General features: G+C 42.5%; 1 protein-coding gene across 2 annotated transcripts; it reads right to left on the bottom strand.

Annotated features, from left to right (window-relative positions):
• Window positions 1–179: 179 nt before the first annotated feature.
• Window positions 180–26,075, bottom strand: GRPR (gastrin releasing peptide receptor). 2 transcript variants are annotated; one of them, XM_084537998.1, is made up of 4 exons: window positions 25,639–26,075; window positions 25,049–25,547; window positions 4,464–4,815; window positions 180–1,240 (listed from the first exon to the last, which is right to left on the bottom strand). In XM_084537998.1, exons 2-4 carry the CDS (start codon window positions 25,465–25,467, stop codon window positions 848–850), a joined length of 1,164 nt encoding a protein of 387 aa, XP_084394124.1. In that variant the 5' UTR covers window positions 25,468–25,547; window positions 25,639–26,075; the 3' UTR covers window positions 180–847. The 2 variants fall into 2 exon arrangements, with proteins under 2 accessions (XP_084394124.1, XP_084394123.1); XM_084537997.1 differs by having other exon boundaries at window positions 25,049–26,075.
• Window positions 26,076–27,892: the final 1,817 nt, after the last annotated feature.

The raw sequence follows: 27,892 nt of genomic DNA, 5'->3' as shown, positions 1-27,892 counted from the left end.
CTGTTAGATAATCTACCCCTAGCCAGACCCAACTAAACTTCTGTGGTACTCTGCAGGTGACGAAACACATTCACTATCTCCCACCTTGAAGACAGGAAGAGCGAAGTAGTAACGTTTGGAAAATGCCTTTCTGTCTCCTCCATAATATGGCAAAAGCTCACACATTTGAAAACTGTAAACATATTCCAACTCACATTTATTTACATTACTGCTTTCACATTGACGTAGTGCAAGATACTGCTCATTTATTTCAGATGGGGCCACCAACATACCCCAGTAAACTCTTGATAATTTTTTTATACCATGAATTAATACTGTACTCTGAACTTTAATAAATACTTGAAAAGTCTATAAATGACCTACACTGAACTCCTTTGTAAAAGTATTTACCTTATTTAAATGGATTTATTTTGGTGTCAAAAACATTAGCCATGAACTGCTGGATGCAACTGTTCTAATGAATTTTGTGCACTTGGTGTAGTCTTTATCATTTCTGTAAGTCTGTCTGAGTTTGGGATTGAGCAGAAAGTAATGAAGAACTGGTGGAGCCAAACTAGACTTGATCTTAAAATGCTCACTTCATGCTCGTTAAAAGCAGTGGGTCTTGAAGCAATGCAGGCCACCCCAGGGAACTCCTGCGGGCAGGTGCTAAATGACCTGCTGATCCAGACATGCCTCAGTCTGGGATGAAATGTTGGATGCTTCCAGCTCCTCTGAGTTCATTCTCAGAGCGCATCAGACTTCCTCACACACACGTGTGCATGCATGTGTGCTACTCAGCATCCCCACAGGGCAGATCCAAGCAGCTGTACTAGGTACATAGTGCAGTGGTCCTCAGCTGCTTGTTTTAGACATAGCCTTCATGGCAGATGTGGTTGCCATTGATAAGGCTGAAGGTGGCCAGGGAGTGATTGGTGCTCTTGAGGGAGGTCATTCGGGTGGTGCTCCTGGCCATGCTCTGGGACCGGATGAGGAGGCGAGCTCTGCAGCAGAACAGCTGGTTGTTGAACTGTTTCCGAAAGCTCTTGCTGAGCAGGTAGAGAGCAAATGGGTTGACGCAAGAGTTAGTGAATGCCAGGATCCGAGCACAGATGCTGGCAATGAAGTGCAGCACTGAGGTGTCCACCTCTGAGTAGTGGTAGGACCGGTATAAATAGATGATGTGAGTGGGGAGCCAGCAGAAGGCAAAGAGGCACACAAAGACCAGTACTGTCCTGGCCAGGCGCTTACGGGATTCAATCTGGAAGAAGAAAGAGAAATGCAGGTTAGCAGATATCCCTAGCTTGGACCTACAGCTAACTGTTTTTCCCAGTGCTGCACCTTAGGGTGCACATGACACCTGCAGTAGTTACCCATATGTAACATACAATGCTATGTAATACATAGAAAAAAACAACACAATATTAATAAATATTAATATTAATTATGGAGTAAAGGTCTGGGATATTTCACAGAGCTCAGAGGCAGGACTTTCTGCCTTGGGGCCATGTGGTATATGTACACAAATATGCTGCCAAGAGTTTACAGCCCTTGGAGACCAAACACAGTGCTCAGAGACTGAAGGAGCTGGAGAAGTCAAGAGAGGAGATTTTGTGCCTACAGAAACACCAAGGCAGCAGCACGGTGGACCCTTCAGCTGAAAGAGCTGGGGTCACAAGGAGCAGGTGGCTGTAGGGGGTGACCAGGTGGATGACCAAACACCTCTCAGCACAGCTGTATCTACCCAAGGGGAAGGTACTATGATGTCAGCTAGCTCGCGGTATAACCTTCATGCAAACAAGCCACACTTTTGTTTTCCTTACATGTACACGCTTGGAGTCAAACCAAAGTATTGCTAAACTGAGGGGAACTGAGGTAACCCATACCTTATCTTATGTCCACCAATGCTGCACACTAAGATAATGCCACTGAAAAACACGTGTTTCTTCCTAATGAAGACAAGATCCATGACGGAAGTCACACAAAACTGAGGAGGAATGGAGTTGCCCAGAAAGACCTGCTGAAATGCTCTGCTCCCTGGGTTATACTGCACAGCAGGTATAACATTGCTGCTTTTTGAGGGATCATAATATTCTCCTGGTAATTTCTGCACCTCTTCCCAGACACTTCTAGAGTGTATTCTGCCACCTGCTTGCTCCCTGTATCTGAGAATGACCTGAATAGCCTGAAATTTTCCCCATTCCTGGCTACACTGCCCTTGTTCCAGTGCTGGTGCTGCAGCAGTGCCTGGCCAGGCTTTCAGCCACCTCCTCATCCTCACTTTCTGAGCTACACTGAAACTTCTGAGCTAGATTAGAAACTGAGCAGCTGACACGGGCTGTTTTTTCCTCAAGGCAGCTGAGAGGAGGGAGTATGCAGGAGAGACCTGATGTGCACATTTGGACTTTATTTGGTGCCCCTTTAAAGGCACCAACTGAAAACTAGCTATTGAGCTTAGAAAGAACTGACATGTACCAGATGATAATGTCTCCAGGGAGCGGTCTGAAAATTAAATCCTTCGAGAAAGGGCTCTCCATGGCTAAACCATATATTCTTTTTAAATGTATCCTTAATTTGATACAGGGCTATTGAGGCCACATCTGCACTATAAAGAAAGGAAGCAACGCAATAAAGAAATCAATACCAGTTATCTCAGATGGAGACCTATAGCTCCTGAATGCACAGCAGGACAGGAATGATGGACTGATGGTGCTAGACTGTAGCCTGGACTTTTTTTTTCCTTTAGAGCTCTATCCCCAAAACCAAAGGGGGAAAGGACTGCTTTTACAACTCACTTTATTGCCGCTAATCAAAAACAGTCACTGAATCTGCAAAAAAAAATGGCTTGCAGTGGAGAAAGATTTATACATATTCAGAAAAGAAGAATCGTAAAGGTTTCAGGGACAGCACATCACTTAATGGGTGGAAAACATAACTTTCCATCCCAGCTGTTTTAACTTAGTACCAGAAGGCTACAAGAGATGATTGTGTTATGTCAACCTAAGGTGGAGATGTCAACTTGTTGCAATTATACGGACGCTTGTTCAGCTGAAGAATGGCTTGTGTCAGTTTAGCTTAGGTTGAAGAACCTCTCAGTTGAAAGGAAGGGGATATGTCAAGGGAAATAAGTTGTTTAGGAAGAAGTTACCTTGCTGTTGCTTTCTTACTGAGACAAGCCCAAGGCTTAGATGCATCCCAATTTAAGCAGTGACCAGAAACACTCAGCTGCACATGAAGGATTTGGACTTACCCCTGGAGATAACTTTTTCTCCCTAGTGGCTTACAAAAAGAGCAGCCAAGAGTGAACAGTCTGCAGTTGAAAGCCTGGAATTAGGTTGGACAAATCCTGATTAAAGCCCCCAGCTAGGTGCATGGCCTGCACATTTTCAGCCACACATTTCCAACCAGAGCATAAGACTCAATTGCAATATGTCCCAATTGAGCCAGCCTGGCTGTGAATTCTGTGGTAGCACAGCTCAGGGAATTTTATTTTATATACACATGAGTGATAGTAACAGAGGTATCTCTGCTTTTGAGGATCCAAAGGGGAGGTTAAGAGTCTGCATTGGTCCAGAGTAAATGTCCTACATATATAAATCAAATCAGTCTTAAGGTGAAACTTGAGGGTATGACCTATTGGACCAGAAGAAGATTGACCAATCTGGTCTACTAGAGGGCACATAAGTGGGCAGGCTGTTTTGTGCAACACCATTCCCCTCTGCAGACTGTAGAAAAAGAGGCACTGATAGATGGAGAATAAATGAAAGGTTTCAGGGAAAGAAGACAGGTCTCTCCTTTTCTCCTAAGACTTCAGCTTGGATGGCACCACTGCAAAGATTACACCATCCACAAGATATATAACTTCAGTGCATCTGTTAGGAGGCCTCACTGTCCTGCTCTGTCCTCCTTCCCGGGGACCCTGTGCACAGCACTGTTATCCTCCTGTCTCCACTCCCTTTGTCTCTCTCCAGCCTGTACTGGTTTCTCTGCATGGCACAGCACCAGCAGATGACATCCTATTTTCATGTCTCCATGCTGAGGACTGAATTAGAGTTGTTTTTTTCCTTTTGCATGAAGAGGGACTGCTTTGTGAGGCAAGACTTTATCCAAGGTTCTCTCTGATAAAGGAACATTGATAAGTTTTGATTTTTTGCCATGCCACCCCTCAGCTTTGATCTCACAACACCATGCTCATCTCTGCCCCATCTCCTGCATCCTAGTCAATACCTTCCCAGGCTCTGGCCTGAGTTTCCTGCCATGTTTGTTGTGGTAATCACCCTGTCAGAGTCTCTAGAGTTAGAAACATGAGATGTCTTTAACGTTGTGCCACAGCTTGTGTCAACCATTGCAATCTTTTTAGCCCACAGTCTAATAAAATTAGCACAACAGATGCAGTCTGCCATCACGTCATTTTCCCTGTATGAGCCCTCTTTGCTATTAGATTCATCAGGAATGTGGATTTTTGAAGAAAGCCAATTCTGTACCTGTTTTCTCACGTGTAAGTTTCCTTCCACGGGAATATTGTAAGCACTCCGGATCAAATTCTTAGCAATGAAATAATAATATACTGATATGACAGATAGAGGAATGATATAAAAGATCAGAAATGATGCCATTGAGTGGATTTTTGGATGCAGCCCATCAGAATGTGGGTAAGGAGCACAGCTGATGAAGGTTTTGTTAGTCCCTTTGTCATGGAAAGGGTGCAAATCTGAAAACACCGCTTCAGGGATGGCAAGCAGCATGGAGACAATCCAGATGATAGCAGCTCTCACACAGATCTTCATCAGCGCATGGGACGCTTGTATCTCCATTGGTCTTACTATAGCTTTATACCTAAAGAAAAAATAAATAAATAAAGTAAGAAAGAAAAAAGAAATCATTTATTGACCATAGCACTGGTCATCTATAAAATTCAGGAACCATATTATTGCTTATTTTTTACAGACCCCTTCCATTTAAAAACAAACAAACAAACAAAATATCCTATTTTACTCAAGATTGAATTTTTTTCCTGCTATTTTAAATTTTACCATTTTCAAAAGATTTCTCATTTTAAACCAGAGATACCTGTTATGAATCCATTCAGTTTCATGTGTATTGATTCTGAGCTAATTTAATTTGTAACTGACCCAAAGAAGCACAGTGCTGCCTGACATTAATATGTATGTGTCCAAATAGCATTAAGATAGGAAGCACAGTCACAGACTTCTCTTCAAAGGCATACAGAAGTTTACACCCCATTGCAAAATACTGTTGAAAGAAACTGAGTGGACTACTGAATTTGTAGATTTTGTAGCACATTTCCCTTTTGAGCTGTGAGTGTGCTTACCTTCTGGAAGCAAAATCTGATGCTTTCTAAATTTACAAAGAGTGTTGCCCATTTAAATTGCTGCTTGGTGCTGTAGATGGCAATAGTCCATCTAAATGCTCCCAGGCTAATTAGCCAGAGATGCTAACTGGCTTTCTTAAAGAAAGAAAGAAAGAAGCAAACAAACAGCAACAACAAAACAAAAACAAAAACAAAAACAAAACAAAACAAAACAAAACAAAAAAAACATAAACATAAACAGAAGAAAACAAAAACAACAAACAAAACCCACCACTATTGCTTGCTATGCTAGGCATGTAGAAAATATTTTTTGTTTTGCAATTTTGTCTTTCATGATTTCAGCCCTTTGGAATACTGCACTTTAGAATCCAAGAAAATGGAAGAAGCAAAGTTATTTGCATCCAATGTGTAGAATGAGAGGACAAGAGAACAGAAGAGTTTCATATCTCCTAGAGCCCTGGTCTGGCAGGACTGTACTCACCAAGTAAGACTACAATGGAAGGAAAAAATTAATTGAGAAAAATTTCCAAACCTACACATTTCACAAATTATTATTTAAACTCATTATCATAGCAATTACAGTCTGCTGAACATTTTTTCCAGGATCCACCTCACACTGCACATGATACTTCTGGCCCCTTGGTCACTGTCAGCTCTCTGCGGATTGATGAGAGCCCGTGTCCTCAGCAGCCCTAGCCTACTTTTGGCATGCCAGAGTACATCCCTCTGTAGGTGCTCCGGAGTCCTTACATAATCTCCTTCCAGGGTTTTGTCTCTTTCAAACAGCTGAATCAGGCACCATGGCAGGAGCAGAGATAGCAAGTACAACGCTCTGGGGTTGTGCAGACTGTGCTGTTTTAACTAGTTAAGTGCATTATTTATGGGATAAATGTGTTCAGTTTCTAGTTATAAGCAATACCCTGTTCAACATACCTATCATTTCCCTCTATGTGTGTATGTCTACAACAGTGTATGTGTATTTTATATTGTACACACATATTTCTGTACATACGCTATGCATGTACATGTACCTACAAACACAAATAAGAACATACATGCACACATAAATGCTTATATTAAACATGCTTATATTTAAATTGTGGGTGGTCAAACACTGGAACGTGCTTTCTAGAGGAGTAGTTGATGTCCAAGTAGTTGATGTCCAAGGACAGTCAAACAGCTTTGGGGCAATTGGTTAAAGGATCAGGCACATGGTTAGTGTTTTTTTTCTATCCTTCCAGTAGCAGAGAACAATATTGAAAGAAATAGGCAGACCCAGCTGATCAATATGTAGCTCTGAGGATGGTGTCACCTGCAGAATTTTGGGTTTCTCAGTCATGGGATGTTCTACACAACACCAGGCCTGCTGGCACCTAATGGGATGTACCTTTTTCAGAAAGGGAAAAGGATTTTTGCAGAGGAGATAGCAGGGCTGATCGGCAGATCTTTAAACTAGATTTGAAGGGGAAGGGATAAAAGTAGGCTTATCAGCTATAATCTATGGGATGGTATGCCAAAATCTGAGGGACTGCATGCTAGTGAGATTCTCCAGTCTGCTCCATGAGGTGCTGGGTACAATGAAACACATTTGAAATGTTTCTACTCCAGTGCACACAGAATGAGGAACAAGCAAGAGGAGCTAGATGCCTTGGCTCAGTCTCAGAGCTATAACATCAGTGACATAAGTGAAACCTGGTGGGAAGAGGCCTGTGACTGGTGTGTTATGGTAGATGGTTACAGGCTTTTCAGAAGGGATGGGCAAGGCAGGTGAGGTGGGGTGGTGATGCTGTTTGTAATGGCAGAGCTGGGCTGTAGAGAGCTTACAGCTGGAGATGACAAGGTTGAGAGCCTCTGGGTAAGGATTAAAGGACAGTCAAATAAAATAGATTTGGTTGTGGTAATTTACTTACTTGTGGTAATTCACCCAGACAGGATGACAGCACAGAATAACTATTTTTAAGGAACTAAAAGTTACTTCTAGATCAGCCACACATGTCCTTATGGGGACTTCAAATTGCCAGCCATAAATTGGAGTGACACAGAGCTGATATCACAGAATCACAGAATCACAGAATTTCTAGGTTGGAAGAGACCTCAAGATCATCGAGTCCAACCTCTGACCTAACGCTAACAGTCCCCACTAAAACATTTCCCTAAGCTCTACATCTAAACGTCTTTTGAAGACTTCCAGGGATGGTGACTCCACCACTTCCCTGGGCAGCCTGTTCCAATGCCTCACAACCCTTTCAGTGAAGAAGTTCTTCCTAACATCTAACCTAAAACTCCCCTGGATCAACTTAAGCCCATTCCCCCTCGTCCTGTCACCAGGCACATAAACAGGTCCAGGAGATTCCTAAAACACCTTGATGATGACTTCTTGTACAAGTACAAAGGGAGCTGACTGGACAAGAAGCCCTGTTAGATTTGTTGCTTGTAAACAGAAAGGGTCTCATAGAAGTGGTGTTCTGTGGCTGTCTTGGAAATAGTCACCATCAGGCAGTCAAGTTCAAAGCCTTTGGTAATAGGAGGAAAAGTGCCACCAAGACTTCAAACCTGGATATAGGGAGAGCAGACTTCAGGCTGCTCAGGGAACTAATTAGTAAGTTCTGTTTTTGAAGATATCGGAGTTCATCACTGCAGGTCAATTTTTAAGTACCATCTCTTAAGAGCACAGGAACAGGCAATTCCAAGATACTGGAAGTCTAGCAAGCAGACCAGAAGGTCAGCTTGGCTAAGCAGGAATTTTCTTCTAGAGTTTAGATGGAAAAAGAAAGTGTATGGACACTGGAAGATAGGTCAGGCAATGTCCGCTCATGAGGGGAGCGGAGGGGCAGGCGCTGAGCTCTGCTCTCTGGGGACAGCAACAGGACCCAAGGGAACAGCATGGAGCTGGGACAGGAGGGTCAGGCTGGGGGTTAGGGAAAGGGTCTGCACCCAGAGGTGGTTGGGCACTGGGACAGGCTCCCCAGGGCAGTGGTCACAGCACTCCAAGAGTTCAAGGAGCATTTGAACAACATTCTCAGACATAGGGTCTGATTTTTTTTTGGTGGTCCTTTGGGGACCCAGGAGTTGGATCCTTGTGGGTCCCTCCCAACTCAGGATATCCTATTGCTCTTAAAATATTATATTATATTCTATTATTCTAAATATGGTGTTACAAATACTACAGTACAAAAATGGAAGAGCTAGGCTGAAAAAAAAAGGCATCTATAAAAGCTCATTTTACAGTCAGTTTCACCAGATATTTACTGAAACACTAGCTAAATGAACATCTTCAGTAAACCCTAAAGAATATAAATGGAAAAGGATATGAATTACATATCAAGGTATTCATAAATTTAGTTAATTCAAAGCTATTTCTGCAGGTGTTTATTGTATGCTTATCAACATGGCATGTTAGCATAATTACTTTAGGGATTTTCTTTGATATAATATAGCCAGCTGAGAGAACATTTTCCAGTATTAATTTCCAGTAATATGAATGAATTAATGTATACAGAGAAAGATAGAGTCTGACTTATTTTTATTAATATTAATAGATTAAGGAGAGTCAGAAAATTAATCCATTTAAGGTTATTAGTACATTTTAATTAGACATGGCATTTCCAGACAATATAATTTTGAAAGAATGTAATTGCAAATGTCTAGGAATGCTGGCACTGATTATTAGGCATTTAGTTTACTTTATAAAGCCTGCTACAACAGTTACAGAAGATGATCTGAGAGACTTTTTGATCACAGTGGGTTCAGTGTACCAACATGAGGTCATGAGGTCAAAAGCAGAAAAGAAATGGAAAGAAAAAAAAAAACAACACAACAACAACAAGAGGAAAAATGTAGAAAAAAGAGGATTTGAAAATGTAGGTTCTTACACACAGGAACACAGGTGCATATTTTCTTAAGAACCTAACAATTATATAGAATTATTTAGCTGACTATCTTCATGACTTTTCTGATGGTGGGCTAACTTATGCATAAATCTCCAGTAGTTATGTTAACCTGAGTATTAATGTTTAATTGCTTAGTATTGATCTGGTGGGAGTCTTCATTTCCATCTGCCTTATGGATGGGTTGATATGTGTCCCCTTAGCTTGCATTTCCACAGCTCCGCTTTCCCTCATGATCTTTGGTTGTGGACAGTGGCTGCAGAGGATTGCTGTGTCCAAGGGCACAAGGTGGGCACGCATCCGAGATTGACCTCCTGGGCTGGCCTGGTGTTGAGAGGATGATGGATCTTCCAGTGATGTGTGCTCAGGGAGTGAAAATGCTGCACCTTCTGGTTAGTTTTTGGGGGTGGGCTCAGAAACTCCTTTGCTCCTTTACTTTTTCACACAATTTACATGGTAGGGTTAACCTTGGATTTTAACATATTGTTGACATTGCTTAAGGAGTACAACAAGGTAGACTGGATTTGAGCAGCGCCTTGTCCTATTTTTCAGATTGTGTATTTCCAGCTCATGCATCAAATACTCTACAGAGCTTTCCACAGCTTTGTCCACTGACATTTCTTTTATAGTGAGATAGTTTTTCCCTTTCACCTACCAGCTTCAGATTAGTTGTATGCCCACTTCTCAAACAACAGCAACAACAAGAAAAACAGAAAAAGGACAGCTTTGGTGCTGGTGGCTGTTACCTTTCATTTTGCACTGCTTGGACATGGTGGTGGCCAAGTTCTCTGTTAAGTGCTCTGCACTGTTTTCCTGCTCTGCACAGTCAGGTCAGTTGTGATCAGCATCACAGCAACTTACACACTCTGGAACACATCCAGTTTTCTAGGGTAGGCTACCCCTTTGGGACATATCTAATCCACACCATTTACATCTCCAACAAATGCCTTTTAACTCCTTATCATGTTCTCTTTTATCTCCTGAGAAAAGCACAGGCTGAAGGTAAGTAGCTGAGGTGTGAATGGCCACCCGAGGGCTGACTGAGGCTGAATGAATCAAATCCACTTCTCCATGCCTGCATTAGACATCTCTACCACTACAGCTGCCCAAGGGCTGGGCATAATCCTTGGTGTCAATGGAGAGAAAGAGGTGAATTAGGGGGTAATTTCTCCAGTCCAAAAATAGATGCCTGAAAGGAGTGGGGTGATAAGTCCTCCAGAGTTGCCCCTCTTTCTGCTTTCTGTAGACAGAGCTCAGGCAATGAGATCATGAGTTTCATAGCTCATTATAGATAGATACTTTCCCATATTTAACCTCCAGCATTTGAGTAATCCAATCCAAATCTCAGTTTGTCTGCAATAAATCCAGTTATGGTCATGGATTTATCACCTCTGCTTGCTCTCACATTCATTCTTTCTAATTTTTGTATGATACTGATCTTTTTCTGTTGTAGTCTTTCCCCTGCCTGCTTTAAAAAAAATAAATAAATAAAATCTTGAAAGAGATTAAAAAACAAAGGTATGACTCATGCCTCACAACAAAGGCCAAAACTTAAAAGGAAAAATATGCTTCTGAAGATTCAGTTGAATAAAATGACACAGTCAAGAATTTGTGTCAACTCCAATCTCTCCAGTTGTCAAACAGCCCAGATGAAAGTGACTGGGTTGCTGATCTGACAGGAAATATGAATGAGGCTCTGACCTTTACTACTGCTCAGTCTTTGAACTTCTCTGTTCTCACTGTGCTTGCTAGGTAGCAGCCTGCCTCGCACACAGCAGATACCAATGACCTGCTGGCCAGGATGGATGCCAGCACATCTCTGTGTCTCAGGGTCTCGGTCTGAACCTGCACAAAGAAATTACACATGGGGTTGTCTTCCAGAAATAGTGGGTCAGAGTTTGGGCCAGATTAAGCACCTCTTTGTGAGGCTCTAGCAGATAAAAACATTTTGCAAGATGCTGTGAGGACTCAACATGCAAGGCAATCAGTGCTGTTCCTCTTCTCCATGTCTGTCTTCAGGCCTCCAAGAGGAGCCTGGTCAGAGGATTGCTTCAGCATGGTGACCCAAACCATGAAAAAGGCTCATGAAAATCTCTCCCTGCATACTGCAAAGTGACTCCTCCACCTTAGGAGTTGGGGCTGGCAAGGTTTTGGGCCAGAGATGTTTTGGAAATGAAACCGGACCTGGTATGGCATCTTCAATGCGAGAATTCAATAACAAGTAATGCACAATCACTTCTTAACCTAATCCCAGTGATTCAATTTGTGACTTACGTAAGTTTAACAGTTAGAACTAAAAAAATATGCAAGAACAGATGGTCAGGAGTCAACAAAGCGTGTACTTCTCATTGAATTCTGGAAAATATCTTACACCTGTCTCTTAGGATCTCTATTGAGCTCATTGAGCAATTGTTTCTCACAACTGAAACTACTGAAATGACCATAAACCACCAAAGCGTGACACCCACACAAGGTTTTTCTGTGGTAAATACTTTTCCCACTGAGGTTAATAAGTCAGGGAAACTGGAAAACTGTGTCATTATCCTTGTGTTAATAATAATGTTACTAACGATAACACCACATAATGTACTCTAAAACTTTATGCAAACATTGGTTAATACTGTACACTTAGCCCCAAAGGCACAACTTCAAATATAAACACAAAAGTAGCTTTATCACGAAAAAGGCAGTTAAGATCCCCAATGGATGTCAGCTTCCTAGATGCAGTTTCTGTGCTGGTGCAAAATATTCTAGCCATCTTTATGATCCACAACTGAGACAAGAAAAAGCACATCAGCTGAAGTATAAATGGACTTTGCCCTCAGAGTCATATTGCCTGTATGTTCCTAGGCATAGAGATCCGAAAGGTTGCTTTCACACTCACGATGGGGGAGAAAGGGGCTTATTCCTAAAATGGCATCTCCAGTGCATCCTTCATGTTTCTTTTCCTGCCACCTTCATCTACTTACTTGCTGCCTGTTACATCAGCCACAAAAATTAAATTAAACCAACAAAAGCACAGGAAGAAAATCTGATGTTTCCCTTGGATTTTAAATTAATTTAGCTCCATATGTCTCACTTTTTTTTTTTTTTTCCTTTTATTTTATTTTATTTTATTTTTTTTTTGTGAGGTAACTTCATGCTCTGTGGAAAAGCTTGCGCTGTAGGCAGCTTTAGCTTGCTTTCCTCTTTTATGATTGCTTTGTATTAATGCTTTCCCCTCTTCTCTTATGCCAGTAATTACAAGTAATATAGATGTTCCATACAGTCCTCATTTTATACTTGGTAGATATGGGATGCAAATGAAGAGACAGGTTATTTTATGCTCAGAGATACCACCTCCTGCAGTATTTTTAAAAGGAGGAGGTTGGTAGATCTTAATTTCAGACAAAATCACTTGTGTCTGCTGTAATAATAGTACCGCTGTGGCCAAGAACAAATGAAATTTGCAAAACCTGGCCTGCCTTTGCTTCATTACCAACCACACTGCTTAGACTGCATCAGGCTGGCAGAAAAGTTTTCCATATTTCAGACCCACTTTCCGTTTTTTCTCTGAAGGTAGAAGTCCACTTACAAACTTTTTTATCTGTTTAAACTGAGCTTTTTTTTGAGATGTTGAGTAAATGTGAACCCAAAACTTAAATAAAAAGCAGGGATTCGTTAGAACTGACTGAAGCCTTACAAAAATGGTCATTTAAATTGCTGTGACATGAAAACACTGAGTTCTTCCCAGATCTATTAAATAAGCTTCTGAAATTGCAACCACTTCCTATTGTAATGATGGAAGAGCTGCCTCTAAGTCAGGATGTCCACATATTTCTTCTGCTCCAACCTGTAACTGAAAGAGGGAGAAAAAATGCCCCATTTTTAAGTTTAACATGTGCACCTTGATCCGGCCTTGGCCTGTGAATAGACTGAATGAAAATCTTCTCATTAAAAATTTGTAATTATGTTCACATTATCATTTTTGCCCACATAATATGAAGGACTGGCTTAATTACTATGCAAAAAGCCTCAAGCAACAGAGAAAAAGTTGATGCTATGCAAAGACTGTATAAATGAAGCACATGGAGCCTTGTTGAGTGTGAAGTCTGAATTTGAAAGCAATGAAAAAATCTTACTAAATATTGGAAGAACTTTATGAGAAATGTGACGTCCAAAACTTTCTCATTGTTTCCAGCATGAACGTTATGAATATTTATAGCTCCGAAGATAAATAATTGAATAAATTCACAAAATTGTTAGACTGTCTAAGCCATCAGCACCCTACGACAATCTATTTTGGGTCTATCTGCTTTCTGCATACTTAGATAAGATTATTGTTATTATGCATGACTCTTGGGTGAACATCTGTTATTAAAATCTTTAGTAAATTGCACATGGGCACAAAGACATCTCTGACGGGCTAGTCTTACATACATTGGCAGGTACTGCCTACTTTCTCTCTCTTTCCATTAATTAACATTCAAACAGAAAGAAACGGGATGCAATGAATGGAGTGGTGTAGTTCTAAATTTCTGAAGCATGTTTTCCAATTTCAGTCCATGTACCTGCACACTGCTACATTGGTCTGAAATCTGGGTGAATGGGAATTTCAGTCCGGGAGTGATTGGGGTCGACACTGAGAATACACACTGGGGGGAAGAAGACTTACACAGTAACTATTTAGTAATGACTGTGTTATTCCTAGTCATGACTACCCATAACACAAGATATTTCAAAAATTAACTATACATATGGGAAGCAACAGATGTAAAGGTCACTGGAGTAAACAGTGGATGGCCCATGGGCAATGCTGTTCTTATTAGAAAGACCCCTTAGCACCTGGATTGTTTATTTTCTGCAGGTGACCTTCATTCAAGCCTGTGAATGAAACCCTGATCTCAAGTCAAAGATTTCAGTTGGGTCAGCCTTGTCATTTGCTTCCTGTCTGAGGGAGGCATGGGACCTATGCACTGAAATACATCCTTTGATTTCAAATCTGGTGAGCTCCCTAACGCAGCCAATGCTCCAGCTGGAGAAGCTCCTTGGTGCCAGCTAACTGCTGCACAGGTCTCTGAGTGCTCGGCACCCGCTATGGGAAAGGGTATGTGCTGGTGCCCACACTGCATGGTGTGGGATCAGGCACTACCAGCATGGTTTGCTCATGCCAGGGCTGCTGGTGATGTTTTCCATCTAAGGATTTGCTGTAACAGGACAAGTCTCCAGGGTTGTCAGTGGTGTAGAACTGAAGGCATGGAATTAAAATTTTAACAGGGAAACTAAAGCTGGGACCTCAGATGCAGACCCTTCATCTCACTAGACAGTCAGCCTGATTTCTCTGGAAAGCACAGCCTTCAGTGCACAAAAGGAGCAACAGTGGTTAACCTAAACACATGAGGTAACTGCTGAATATCTTACAGTGCCTGCAATAAAAATTCATTGGAGTTTCTAAAAATGGCAGTTTCTCAGCCCCAGAAGTCCTGCCTGTGATGTGCAATAAATCAATATTGTGCTTTGCTCTGACAGAGAAAGAAGAGCTCATCACTGACCTACAGCTTAACAGTTCCTTACACTGTAGCACTTACACTACAGTGCACAGACATGGCACCTTATCTTTGTTTTGTGGAAAAAGGACAAAACACTATATATATATATATGGAACCTAAAAGAAACAGGGTTCTTGAAGTTAAAAGCAGCTGCCAGTACAATGGACTGGGAATGCAAATGTAAAGTGAGAAATGCTAATGACACGTTAGTAGCTGACCACCAGCTTCCTCCTTTGCCACACCTTGCCCTGAAAAAAACATGCAGGGCAAAAAGCTAACTTCAGTGAGAGAAAATGAGGAGTTGTGCTAGAACCTCAAAGAAGTAATTAAAAAAAAATCAATATGCAACAGATGGGAAAACAAGCAAAAGTAAATGACAGCAAATATTGGAGTTTAAAAATGTTGGTGTCTGATAAGGAAAGCTGGAGGAGCCAACAAAATATCAAAGGTCACTGTGTGACAGACAAATGTCCATTTTTAAATACATCGGGAACAAAAAAAATCATTACGTCAGGCATACACGTAAACAGTGAAGATATAAACAATGCTGGAAACAAGGTGAAAGGCAATCACTAGATATTTAAGCCCAAATGCAGAGGAGGTGTCCATAGCTTGTGTGTAGTGCTCTAGATGTAGCAGAAAAGTCACCAGCTGTATTAAAGAGGATGTGAGCCAACATCTGCAAGCCCAAAATATTTTCACACCAGCAGGCCTGAATAATTTGCACCTAAGAGTATTAAAGGAACCAGCTGGGGAATAACTAGTGTTATTTTTTTTTATTTTTTTTACAAATCTTGAAAAATTGGAGAAGTTCCCAGGAACTGGAGAACTGGCTCCAAAACTGTGAAGTTTAAAAAGGTGGAAGTTGTGACTGCGAAAAGTGCAAGAATTATATATATATATATACCTAAGACCAGTAGTAGATAGGATAATGGAGAGGCTAATAGTACTAACAGATGACAATTAATATTAGTCCATGTTGTTTAATGCATGGCAAGGTTAGTCTTTTTTTTTTTTTTTTTTTTTTTTTTTTTTCTTTTTTCTTTTTTTCTCTGTTGTCACAAGGTTGTAGGTGATGTAAGAAGGGTGTGTGCCCTGCTGGCATACAAGCTAGCAGCCTGTTTGGGCATGCTGGCATGGGTGACCTTGTTAGATGTAGACATGCCCAAGAGTGTGCCCAGACACGCATGCTCCTCCCTTCTCCATCCATGCCCAAGTGATCCCTGCCCCTCTCCTGTGGAACAAGAGTTAAAAATAGATTAAAAATAGATTTCCTGCCTCAAGAAGGGGAGCTGGGCCAGGTGAGGACCCCGAACCCCATGGCAACCCCAAACATGCTGGTAAAATTGTAGCAGTGTGTGGAACCATTTCTAGGCTGGGTCCTGGGAACCTGCTCTAGCTGCAGTACTATTTACTGTGGTTATCAGGTGCCTTGGGCAAGCTATAAAGCTTCTGCTGGGAAAGTCTGCAGATGGCACAGTGGCTGAGCAGACTGCAAAAAAATATGTCAGAGTCATTGGGATAAATGCCCATAGTCTAACAGAAACCATTTTAACTCATACGAGTGCAGTGTATGTAGGACCCAAGCGAGCAGATTATGGAAAAAAAAAAAAGGGGGGGGAGGGGGAGCTTTCAAGGAAAGGAGACCAAGACTTCGGAGTGTCTCTTATACACCTGGCAATCAAATGTCCCATGCCATTCTTATGGTGTCATGGCTTTAGTGCAATCAGTACCTGAGCTAGTACCATAGTATAAAGCTGTCAGCTATGTTATATGATGCTTATATGATGTGTATGTCTTTTCTTTGGCTTCATCAAAGACAGGTTCCCAAAAGGCCATTACCTCCATATCAACTTTTAGCTCCATTTTGGGGCTAATAGTCTAAAAAATAGTATAAAAAATAGCCTAAAATAGTTGAACACTATCCTTGACTGTTGTTATTAATTCGATTAATAGTAGCATGGAAGTGATGGTGTCTGTGGTGCCTCCAGCACTGTAGGTTCATGGTGAATCATCTGTCTGTGGTACCATATGCTTTTAAGAAGAATAATAAATACCAGGAAGAGTTCAGAACAGCCTGCAAAGAGGAGATGGGATCAGAGAATACAGCTTTAAGCCAGTGTAGTTGAATGATATCTTCTAAGGAGACTTGATTGCCTAAGGAAGTGTCACGGGGGGTGTTCAAGGAACGGTTGGACATGGCACTTAGGTTTAGTGGGTGACATTGGTGACAGTTGGATCAGATGATCTTGAAGGTCTCTTCCAACCTTAATGATTCTGATTCTGTGATTCTATGAAGGCATTTTCATATTGAGTAGATAAGCAGAGGTAAAGGATATTTCCATCCTGCTGAGAAAGGCATAGACAGATGCAATGGTCAGAGGTCAGACAAATTTAGATTGAAATATGACAATTTCCAAGCAGTGAGGATAGCAGAATATTGGAGACCAATGAGAGGGAAAGGGCACCTTTACTTAGAATATTTTAAAGTTGCCTAGTGTCACTGAAATGATCTGTTTTAATACAAATGATATGAGATACGCAGCAGCCTCTGTGTGTGTGTGGGGGGGGCAAGAAAAGCAGCTGAACTGAATGGCCGGAGCCATTGGTTCTGGCCCAGCATCTGCAGCTCTGGTTCTCCCAGGCCACTAGACCAGCCATCACTAAATCTCATGCTTCAGAGCTGTCTGCAGGTATGAAGAAATAGTTTTGACTCTTACAGTGCCATTGTAGTATTTTTCATCCTGCCTTACCAAGGAGCCACAGAGACTGTAACCAGAGGGCAGGTGAGGACAGTGTGGGCAGAGCTTTGGCAATGCTTTTCCCTTTGATTCTTGGCAGTTTTCTGCACTCTGGTCAAACTGATCACTAGCCTGGGATCAGGAAGGCAGTTTTCTGCAAGGGAATCCAGCTTTCTGCCTTTCTCTACATCATACATTTTGGCTGGTGCTAGGACGCCTTTTGGTGCCTCACCACTGGAATGGGCTCAAGCATCACTTTGGTTTGTGTCCAGGACACAGGCTGGTGTCTGAACACTAAAATTCCCTTCTCTACTTGATCAGATGGTGTGGGGGCAAACCAAAGAGCCTGCTGATAGGAGCTCGGGCAGGACTCCATGGTCCCCAGCTGCTCACATGGCATGGGTGAGCTGGGTGCGTGGGTGCAGAATTGGTGAGAGGCAACCTGAGGGGTCTCTGCAGGGCTAACCCTTGAGTCACTTCTCAAAATAAAAAGAAAACAGGTTCTTGCAGAGGCTGCCTGCCAGCAGAGCAGATATAGGGTTTTTCACTGCACATGCAGGCCAGCTTTTTCAGCTGAAATCCATTTTCCTCTTTTTGGCCAGGCTGTTGCCCATATCTGAATGCCACGTACAAATGCCTGAGCTGATGGGACTGGCAAATTCTCCGCAGTCAATTGCTCTCCTTGCTAACGGTGCACACAGCACCTCATACCACGAGACCATGACAACTGATTGGGGTTTTCAGGTTTTACTGAAATGTAAACAACAGGTAATCCAACTTTTCTTCCTTTTGATTGCTTAAATATTGACAGTCTCCAACACATTAGCACTGACTCTAGCCTCGGATTCGTGCGCTGGTCCCACTGATATGAATGGGAGCTCTAATGCTCCTGGCTATAGTACTGCATCTATCATGTTTTAGCCATCTGCTCCAGCTAATCAAGATACTCTGAAAGTTTGTGCTGTTGATCTGTTTCTCTTGGTAAAGACGGACGCAAGAGCTTAGGAAATGAGAGCTAAAACCAAGGGTGTTAAGAGTGTTTATATTGTATTGACACAGTGTATTGACACAGTATCTAAAACTCAGAGCAGGGGCTGAAAGAGATACCTGTATCTCCTGAGTGCACCTTCTGCCATCAGCACAGGAAGAGCAGCGGCAGGGCCACCATGCCAGCAGCTCAGACCTGGTAGTGCCTGCCTAGTGCTTCAGTGGGCAGGAAGGCTTTGGGATGGCGTTTGAAGCCCCTCAGGACTTCTTCTCTGGTTTGGAAAGACTGATATTCTTACTGAGACACGTTAGTGGATCCAGAATGAACATGTGAGGGTAGCATTCTGCCAGTTTTCATTGACCAGACTCAGGTTGTCTTGGTAGTTCAGAGAGTGGCTTTCTCAGCCACCCTTTCAAAACCTTCCTGAGGCTGCACACTAACTTACAGTAAATTGTCCCCAAATAGTGCCTTAATGACCTGAAGGGATTTCATCAATGCTGTAACTGGACTGCTTGGAATGAATTCGTAATTGTGGACCTGACACTTTGTAAATGATGTATTAAAGAAAAGCATCATTCTGTAAATCGACTCTGTGGAAATCAGTTTGGCTTTTCATAGTTTTATTTCAAGGTGGCACACTTAATCCTCTTGTGGAGACATAATCTGGCATTGTAAAATAAAACAGATGAACTGACAGGTAGATGTTACTCCTTCTCTGCTATTGTATGTATTATTAGTAGCGGGAGCAGGAAACATCTAAAGCAAAAAAGGGATAAGTCCAACAAACAAATATTTTTTGTGTATTCAGAGACATCTTTCTAGAAATTCTGTTCGTTTCTTTCCTTCCACCACTGATTTTTATTTATTTATGTATTTACTGGGGGGTAGGAGGGGTGGGGGAGAGAGAGGATTGTGTGAGTCTCTCTTTCTTGCATAAACAAACTTATGTGTGAGTTAAGAGCAACATCAGAAGGTTGTGGCTGTGACCCACTCCAAGGGGACCAGGGCAGCTGGATGCACTGCTGTATCCCTGCATCCATGCTTGCATCCAAACACTGAGCTCAACATTTGCAAGAGTGGTTGCCATTGTTAATCCCCTTATTTCAGGTCTCAGAGCTCCCGCGTTACTACAATTCCTGTCATCTGCAGCTGGTCTCACCAAGGTAAGCCACCTAACCTCATATTCATAATGGCACCCCGTGTGTCTCTCTACGATAAATGTCACTGCCTCCTATGACTGGCTGGCAGCAGCTCAGGGTGTCAGGCATTCCTGCAGTTTTCCAGCACTAAAATCTGGATAATGCAAGGTGCTTAAGGTAAAGATTCCACTTGCAAACTCCAATTACGCTTTACACTTGCTCTGTTGTGTACTTGTAAAAGCAACATTACTTCAGGAAGGCTTCACTGCATGAGCACCAGGGCATTTTGATTTTTTTACAGTCTCAGCAAAACAGTGGGCAAGTATGATCAGTGCTTGACAGCTTGCCTAATTTAAATGCAAATGTCTAAACCCTGTCAGTCATGGGAGAAACAGTCAATTAAATAAAGACATCTCCCATGACAAGGGCAATTAAATGGGCTGCTTTTCCTCTTACTGTGCAAAGATTTTCCTTAATTTTCTGTCACTTGCTGAGCCAGCTTTGGCTTTTCTGCCTGGGCTCTCAGCCCAGGTGTGATCGCTCGTGCAGGCTGCCTCTGTACCTTGAGTCCCTTGCAGGAGGAGGGCAGACAAGCAAACTCAAGCTCCCTCTTTGCAGGGATGAGCTGAAGAGTAGCTGAAGAAATCTGCTGTTCTGACAGAGCAGAAGAGCAGCTCAGACAGATGTCCTTTCCCTGCCAGCCTCATCTGCAGCCCTTCTAAAACACATAAACACGCATACATACACATCGACTGATTGTTTCCTTGCTCTTGTATACTCAGCCCTGGTGCCTTATTGCTCCTGGAGGGTGGCTGTAGCACACCACAGGCTTAACCCTGTCCTGGCTGCTCTGTAAATCTGCCAGGCTCAAAGGAAAAGTCTCACAGGCAGCTCCCACTGCTCCTGCAAATGTGGCCAGACAGATGAGGACACCATGCAGCCATCAGAGTGGTCTGGAAGAAAATACTTTTCTAATATTGTTAAATCTATTTCGCTCTACCTCACACAAATAATTTAACTTTAGCCTGATGCAATCTGATGATTGAACACAGAGCCAGGCTGAACACCCAGGGACCCCATGGCTATGTCCTATGTAACCAAACCTGTGCAAGCCTGCACGTGTGCATGTGCACACAGAGCACTTCACAGCCTGGGAGACTCCTGCTGCAGGAAGAGATGAAGCTGGCAGTTTGTCCTTCTGTTTTATTCTGAGAAAGGTTTACAAGTGAGCAACCAATCCTCCGTATAACCTCTGGGTCTTGGCAGGTCAAACCACGGAGCTACTTTGAGTGCTCTGTGGTGGAGGCTGGCACTTAGCTCAGCATCTGCAGTCACCAGGAGATGACAGAGTCGAGGTTATTAACCCTGCCTAACACATGATGAAGTGGAGATGGAGAGAATAAAAGTGTACCTCAGGAAGGTACACGCCTGCATCCATGGCGTGGGCTGAGCACAACATATTAAAACTGGGCCCCTGGTCTTTAGAAGGGGATGTAAAGCAACAGAGATAGTTTGTGGCATTGTGGTAACTTCTAGCAGACTTTCCTCACCACTCTCTGCCACAGTGTATTTGCTCATCATATCCACCCATTGCTTTTCTGCATGAAGTTCAACAAGGCCAAGTGCCGGGTCCTGCACCTGGGGCGCAATAACCCCAAGCAGAGCTACAGGCTGGGAGAGGAATGGTTGGAGAGCTGCCAGGCAGAGAAGGACCTGGGAGTGATGGTGGATAGTCGGCTGAATATGAGCCAGCAGTGTGCTCAGGTGGCCAAGAAGGCCAACGGCATCCTGGCTTGTATCAGGAATGGTGTGACCAGCAGGGCTAGGGAGGTGATCGTCCCCCTGTACTCGGCTCTGGTGAGGCCGCACCTCGAGTACTGTGTTCCGTTTTGGGCCCCTCGCTACAAGAAGGAAATCGAGGTGCTCGAGCGGGTGCAGAGAAGGGCGACAAAGCTGGTGAGGGGCCTGGAGAACAAGTCCTACGAGGAGCGGCTGAGGGAGCTGGGCTTGTTCAGCCTGGAGAAGAGGAGGCTCAGGGGCGACCTTATCGCTCTCTATAGATACCTCAAGGGAGGCTGTAGCGAGGTGGGGGTTGGCCTGTTCTCCCACGTGCCTGGTGACAGGACGAGGGGGAATGGGCTTAAGTTGAGCCAGGGGAGTTTTAGGTTAGATGTTAGGAAGAACTTCTTCACTGAAAGGGTTGTGAGGCACTGGAACAGGCTGCCCAGGGAAGTGGTGGAGTCACCATCCCTGGAGGTCTTCAAAAGACGTTTAGATGTAGAGCTTAGGGAAATGGTTTAGTGGGGACTGTTAGCGTTAGGTCAGAGGTTGGACTCGATGACCCTGAGGTCTCTTCCAACCTAGAAAATTCTGTGATTCTGTGATTCATACTGTGTTTCAATGGGCACCTCTATAGGAACAACCCTACTGTATCACACTGCTTTTTCTTTGCACAGCAGATTTCTGATCCCAGAGATATCAGGTCTCTAGGCATTACCACAACACCATCAGCAATGCCTACAGTTATTCCTACTAGCTTTTGTTAATAGAAGCCAGCTATAATTGAGCATTCTTTTTTCTTTTCTTTTTCCCAGAAAATGAAAAATGAATTATAGACAAAAGTCTGTGGTGCACTGACAAGTCTCCCTTTCCTTGGAATCAGTGCTATGAAGTGTTATTCACATCAGATGGGTTTGGAGGTTTTTCTCTATGAAGGTCCTTGGCTTTGATTCATGAGAACAGGGAAATTTGCATGTTTCATGTGAGAGTCTCAGGTGGGTTTCATGTTAAACAGCAAGACTTTGTCTGTACACAAGGAGGGAGCGAGGTATCCTGACACGGTGGTTTATCTTATCTCCTCTGGAGGTACCTTTCTCCATGGACTATGGGACGCCTTGCTGGCTAGGTGTCCCTTGCTTGCTACGAGTGGTTCCTCCATTCAGATAGCAAAAGCTGAGGGAGACGAGCTGTGCCTGAGCAGCGTCACCCCCCAGACTCCTGAGTCCTCCTGCTACCCTCCTCTGACCACAACACCCTCAGACATCTCCCTGCAGGGCTGAGCTGATGCTTACAATTCCTGCAAGGCCACATCTGACCTCGGAATCAGCCTGCTATGGAACCACTCCAGGCTACAGGGTCAGCATTTCCTTGTCCTAGTGGCCACCTCAGAGTTCTGGGCTGATGGTCCCTCCATGGACTCGGGCAGGCATCACCATGCTGCTCACAGCCAAAGCATGTCTTGGAAGTTTTCCCTGTACAATTTATTTTCTTAATGATTCTGACATGATTAATACTGTGTACTAGAGTTTGGGGTGACAGTTCTCAGAAAATATAGATAGACCAATGATCTGTGAGTTGGCAAACTGTAGACCATATTACCATATTATTCCATAAGAAAATTATCCTAGCACTGCTGCTAATATACCAAAATGAAAACTTTAGTAAACATAATATTTAAGTCCTGATTGTGGTCCAGTGCACAGCATTTAAGATTCATAGATCTAATAAAGATAAATGTTTTATTATTATCTCCTTCTACACTGAACAAGAGGTGCATTCAAAGAGAACAAAATTGTCCCTTGAAGACAGGAACATAAAGTCTTCTCGCACACACGTGCCCATCTCCCTAATAGCTAAGTGGCTTGGAAAAGTGTTACAAAATTTGATTACCAGTGCAGCATGATGGTTAAGCAGATTCAGACAATGCCAAAGTTGGGAATTTAAAGTCACTAAAACCCAAGCTTGGTACTCATGCTGTTTTCTGCTATGTTGACTTACTTCAGGCAAAAAAATACTATTGATGTGCTGTTCAGTAAAAACATTTGCCTTGTTTACTTTATGTGACATGATCAGACAGCAAGAAATCTCTCTAAGATAATCTTCTTTATGATGCATTTTTCTTTTCCTGACACTTTAAAAACAACTTTGACCAGAGCTTAGGAAAGATGAATTCCCTGGAGAAATACTTATTTTCCTAACATTTTCTCCAGAGCAGGGTTCCAGCTGTCACAAGAAACTCAAGGGTGAAAGTGTAGGTGATCCTTTAGTAAAAGAGTTTGTGCAGTTTTCCCATTTTCCCAGTGCTTTTACAGTAAATTGTCTGAAGACTTTTGTCTGCACATAGGCATGTTTGTTATCTGCTACTGGGGCAGGCAGTGCTATTTTTATACATAACTATCGCAGAGGAGTTGAACTGCTGTGATACAAAACATATTGACCATTCTCTGTTTCTGAAACACAGTGGAGTGATCTGCTTTTATTGAAATCCCACAAGGTATATTGAAATGTGCACGTGAACAACCCTGAAAACTGAGCATAAACAGTCTGATATTTTAAAGTAGAGACACACAACATGGCATGGAAGGCACTACCTAAAACAAGGCTATTTCCACTTCCTTGTGACCAAGAAAGATGGTTTCTGGGTCCTACTTTTGAGCAGAAGAAATTATAAGGATTTTTCTCATATGAAATATTATTTCTTTGAAATTTCCTGTGTGACAATGTATTCCTTGGTCTCTTTCTGAAGCATCAAAATTAGAAACAAGATATCCTGGCGTCTATGATGTGCATAAGAGTTTCTATGAAGGCCAACAGTCTAATAAATACTTAAAATCTTTTCATAAAGGAAGGCTTCATTCTTCAAAACAACATTTGATTTCAAGGTCTTTTGATTTTAAATCTGAATGCTCTGAGATAATTTTCCAAATCCTCACAGAAATACAAAACAGAGCTGGCTCATTAGAAGCTTATCATCTGTAGAAAAACTTTTTTTTTTTTTTTTTTTTTTTTCATAAAGTCTAAAGTAGCATAGCTATTACATGTTATATTCACCAAATTTTATTGGAAGACAAAGTTTCCAAACCAGCAGCACAGATCAATTTTGGTTGGCTATGGGGCAAACCACTTAATCAAGGGAAATGTACTGACTACAGCGAACTGAGATGCCTGACTTCAGGCATCTTTATTTGAGTACTTTGAACATATTTCATGAAATATTGCCTCATATGGTGTTAGCCCTAAGGAAGCAAGCCACTAGAAAAAATTGATTCTAACTGCACTTTAAATTGCTGTTCCAGTGCCTTCACACTTCATGAAGTATGGATCAATTATCTTTTTGCAAATCTGGACATGCTGTCTTTTAGTAGAGCATCTTTCATGAATTGCTATTTTTCCTCCCTGGGCTTGATCTGTTCTTGGCTTTCTTTTAGCTAAGTTTAACTAGTTGCTAAACTGCACAGTTTAACCCAGAAAAAGTAACCTGCATTCAGCTTGTTTCTTCCTCAAGTTTTGTGCTCATAACTACCAGAAATTTAAGATACTTCTTTCTTTTTCCAATGTTAGGTTAAAAATGCCACATACAAGCAATGTATCTGTGACCTTAAAATAGATGTCCATAATTTTGCATTTTACAGAACTGGAAATATGCAGTTTTCAAAGCTACGGCAGCAGGCTTACCTGTCAGCTGAGAGAGCAGTGAGAGTGAAGACTGACACCCCTACAGAAGTGAGCTGTATGAAGGGGATAAGTTTACATCCAATTCTGCCAAAGAGCCACTCATCAGCAAGGTACCTACTGGCATCCACAGGCACGCAAGTCACTAAGAGCAGCAGATCTCCCAAAGCCAAGCTGGAGATGAACAAATTAGGGACATTTCTCATGGATTTCACAGTACAGAAGATCTTAATCAAAGTGATGTTGCCGATAAGGCCTATCAAAATGATGATCCCGTAAATGGTGGGGATGGCATAGAGGAAGGCTGGGTAGAACCACTCATCACTGAGGATGGAGAGGTTTGCACTCTGGTTGACAGAAATGTTGTAGAGGATGAAGTTTTCTGTTTCCAGGTCCAGCAGAAGGCACTCTCCAGATGCCATTGTCCTACTTTTCTCAGAAGACAACTTTTTGAGAATCCTTGAATAAAATTTCTTCTTTTGATTTTGCTGCCGTTTGCTCTCTTTAAACAGTCAGAAAAGTTTAAAAGTCATTTCACTTTGTGAAACATTTTTAAAATAAATAAAACAAAAAAGCCACTGCACATTGCTTACCAGTACAGCTTCTATAAGTTGAATGGAGTACATCTTTTACCAGAGTTTGAATCCTGGAACTTGTCTTTTTCTCATTGTCTTGTCTTGCTGTTAGCTGCTCCCCAGCTCTGGAAGGCCATTTTTCACATTCAAAGCCCAGTCAGTGGGAGGCATTTTCAAAATCAAGGCTAGTTAATTTCCCAGCTCCAGGTCTGCCGAGCAGAACGGAGTCTGAAACAAGGGAATTGCAGCCAGCAAGAACTTTTGGTAGTTGCCGTCATGCTGCATTCCCCATATCTCCTGGCTTTCAGCACCTGCACTCCTCGGCTGGATTTAAAGTGAGGGAAAAGCACGGCTCCTCTGACGGCTTGGATCCTATAGGCAGGATCTTCCGGACGTCAATTCTTCCCCGGCTTCCCATGATGAGAGCAGGATTGCTTTAAATGATCGCAGTCATTCCGTGGGAGCCGCCGGCTAGTGCCGGGGAATGCCAGCCACCTACTGGACAATCTCATCACTGCCTGGGTAGGAGAAAAAAGAGGGAAAAAAAATCTCCGTTAACTCTTTAGATGTTAGTACCTCGTGAGATGAGGTTCACTGCCTCGCCAAAAATAAAAATAAAAATAAAAATAAAAGTTTGTTTTATACTGCAAATAATGTGACCAGAAAAGCTCTTGGGCATTCTTAAATGAGAGCACGCTTACTTTGTTTGCACTCCAGTATTCAATTGTTCCAATGAAAGAGTATAATGATATGGAGCCAGATTCATCCCCCAGGGTAAATGAACCGAATAAAGCCAATTAAGATAAAATCAGCAACATAGTTAAAGCAGGCAAATGCGTATTAACACCATGCACCTGCAGTTAACCAAGGAAGACTGAACTCTGCACATTTTTTGTTTATGTTTTAATTTGGAGGTAACAATAGCAAGGGACAAAGTTTACTGTTCAAGGCGATCATTGCTATTTATGAGGTACCCATCATAATGGCATCTACAGGTAACACATGTTTAGATGCAGCAGAGAGAGACTGACTCAGATTATAAAAAGTCTGAAAATGCTCTTTCTTAGAGCTTAATTAAGACAGAACCAACACTGATGCCTTATGGCTTTATAACAGATAGGCTATTTATGATTATATACAAGGACTTTCTGGACTGCAGAAAAATACAGCTAATTTGGAATCCAGCCTGCAAAATTAAATGAAGCTGTAATTTACATTTCCCCTTGAAACTGCTCATTTTTTTTGCAGGCAAAAAGAATGTTTTATCAACTGCTAGAAGTACTTGGAAGTGAAGGAGATGGTGATTCAAATCAGACATTGGACAACAAAAGTGTGATAATTGATTTGCTGAGAAGGGAAATATTTCAAAACACGATCTGGAAAATATCCAGGCACTTGGGAGCCATGTCCCAGAATGGGATCATAAGAGGGAAGCTCCAGAAGCTGTTTTTCTGCCTCATTCTTGTGACCCAGGTCAGTGTTTTCAGCTGCTTTGCTGCTGTTCACTCTCAGTCAACAAAGGACTTATGTGTACCCTTAACTTTAAGTAGGGCTACTTATATGTTTTCAAACCAAACACCCAAGAGAGTGCTGTGCTGAGAGCTCAAGGGAATGGAAAACAAGCCAGATTTTCTGGTATTCCTTTCATCTGCTTTTAAAAATAGTCCTTAGGTTGCCAATGTTAATAAGTAAATAAATAAATAAATAAATAAATAAATAAATAAATGAAAGAGGACACAGAGCTACTGCGCCGGATCCGTGTGCACTAGAGAAAGTGCTTCAGTGCGTTGGGGCCAGCCCTGTGCAAGGCTGCCAGGTTGGGCAGAGCCCAGCTGGAAGCAGCACGGTGTTTGGTACAACAGAACACGTGTTGAAGGCATGGAGAGACACCATGGGGCTACTAAAGCAGCCCATCCACAGTGTGCGGTGGGACCCCTCTCCCAGGAGTTCCCCCAGGTTTGTTGGGAGTCCAGTCAGAGGGGCTTCACAACAGAAAAATGTGTGCTTCCGTGAGGATGACTAAAGAACTAGAGCTCCTCTCCTAGGAAGACAGGCTGAGGGAGTTGGGGTTGTTCAGCCTGGAGAAGAGAAGGTTCAGGGCGGACCCTACAGTGGCCTTCCAGTGCCTGAAGGGGGACTGGGGAAGCTGGGAAGGGACTCCTTGTCAGGAAGCATAGGGATGGGAAAAGTAATAGTGGCTCTAAACCAAAAGAGGGTAGATTTAGATTAGCTATAAGGAAGAAATTCTTTACTCAGAGGGTGGTGAGGCACT

Source organism: Aythya ferina, assembly GCF_964211825.1.
Source record: "Aythya ferina genome assembly, chromosome: 1".
Lineage (NCBI taxonomy): Eukaryota > Metazoa > Chordata > Aves > Anseriformes > Anatidae > Aythya > Aythya ferina.
This window is presented reverse-complemented; position numbering and strand designations above follow the sequence as displayed.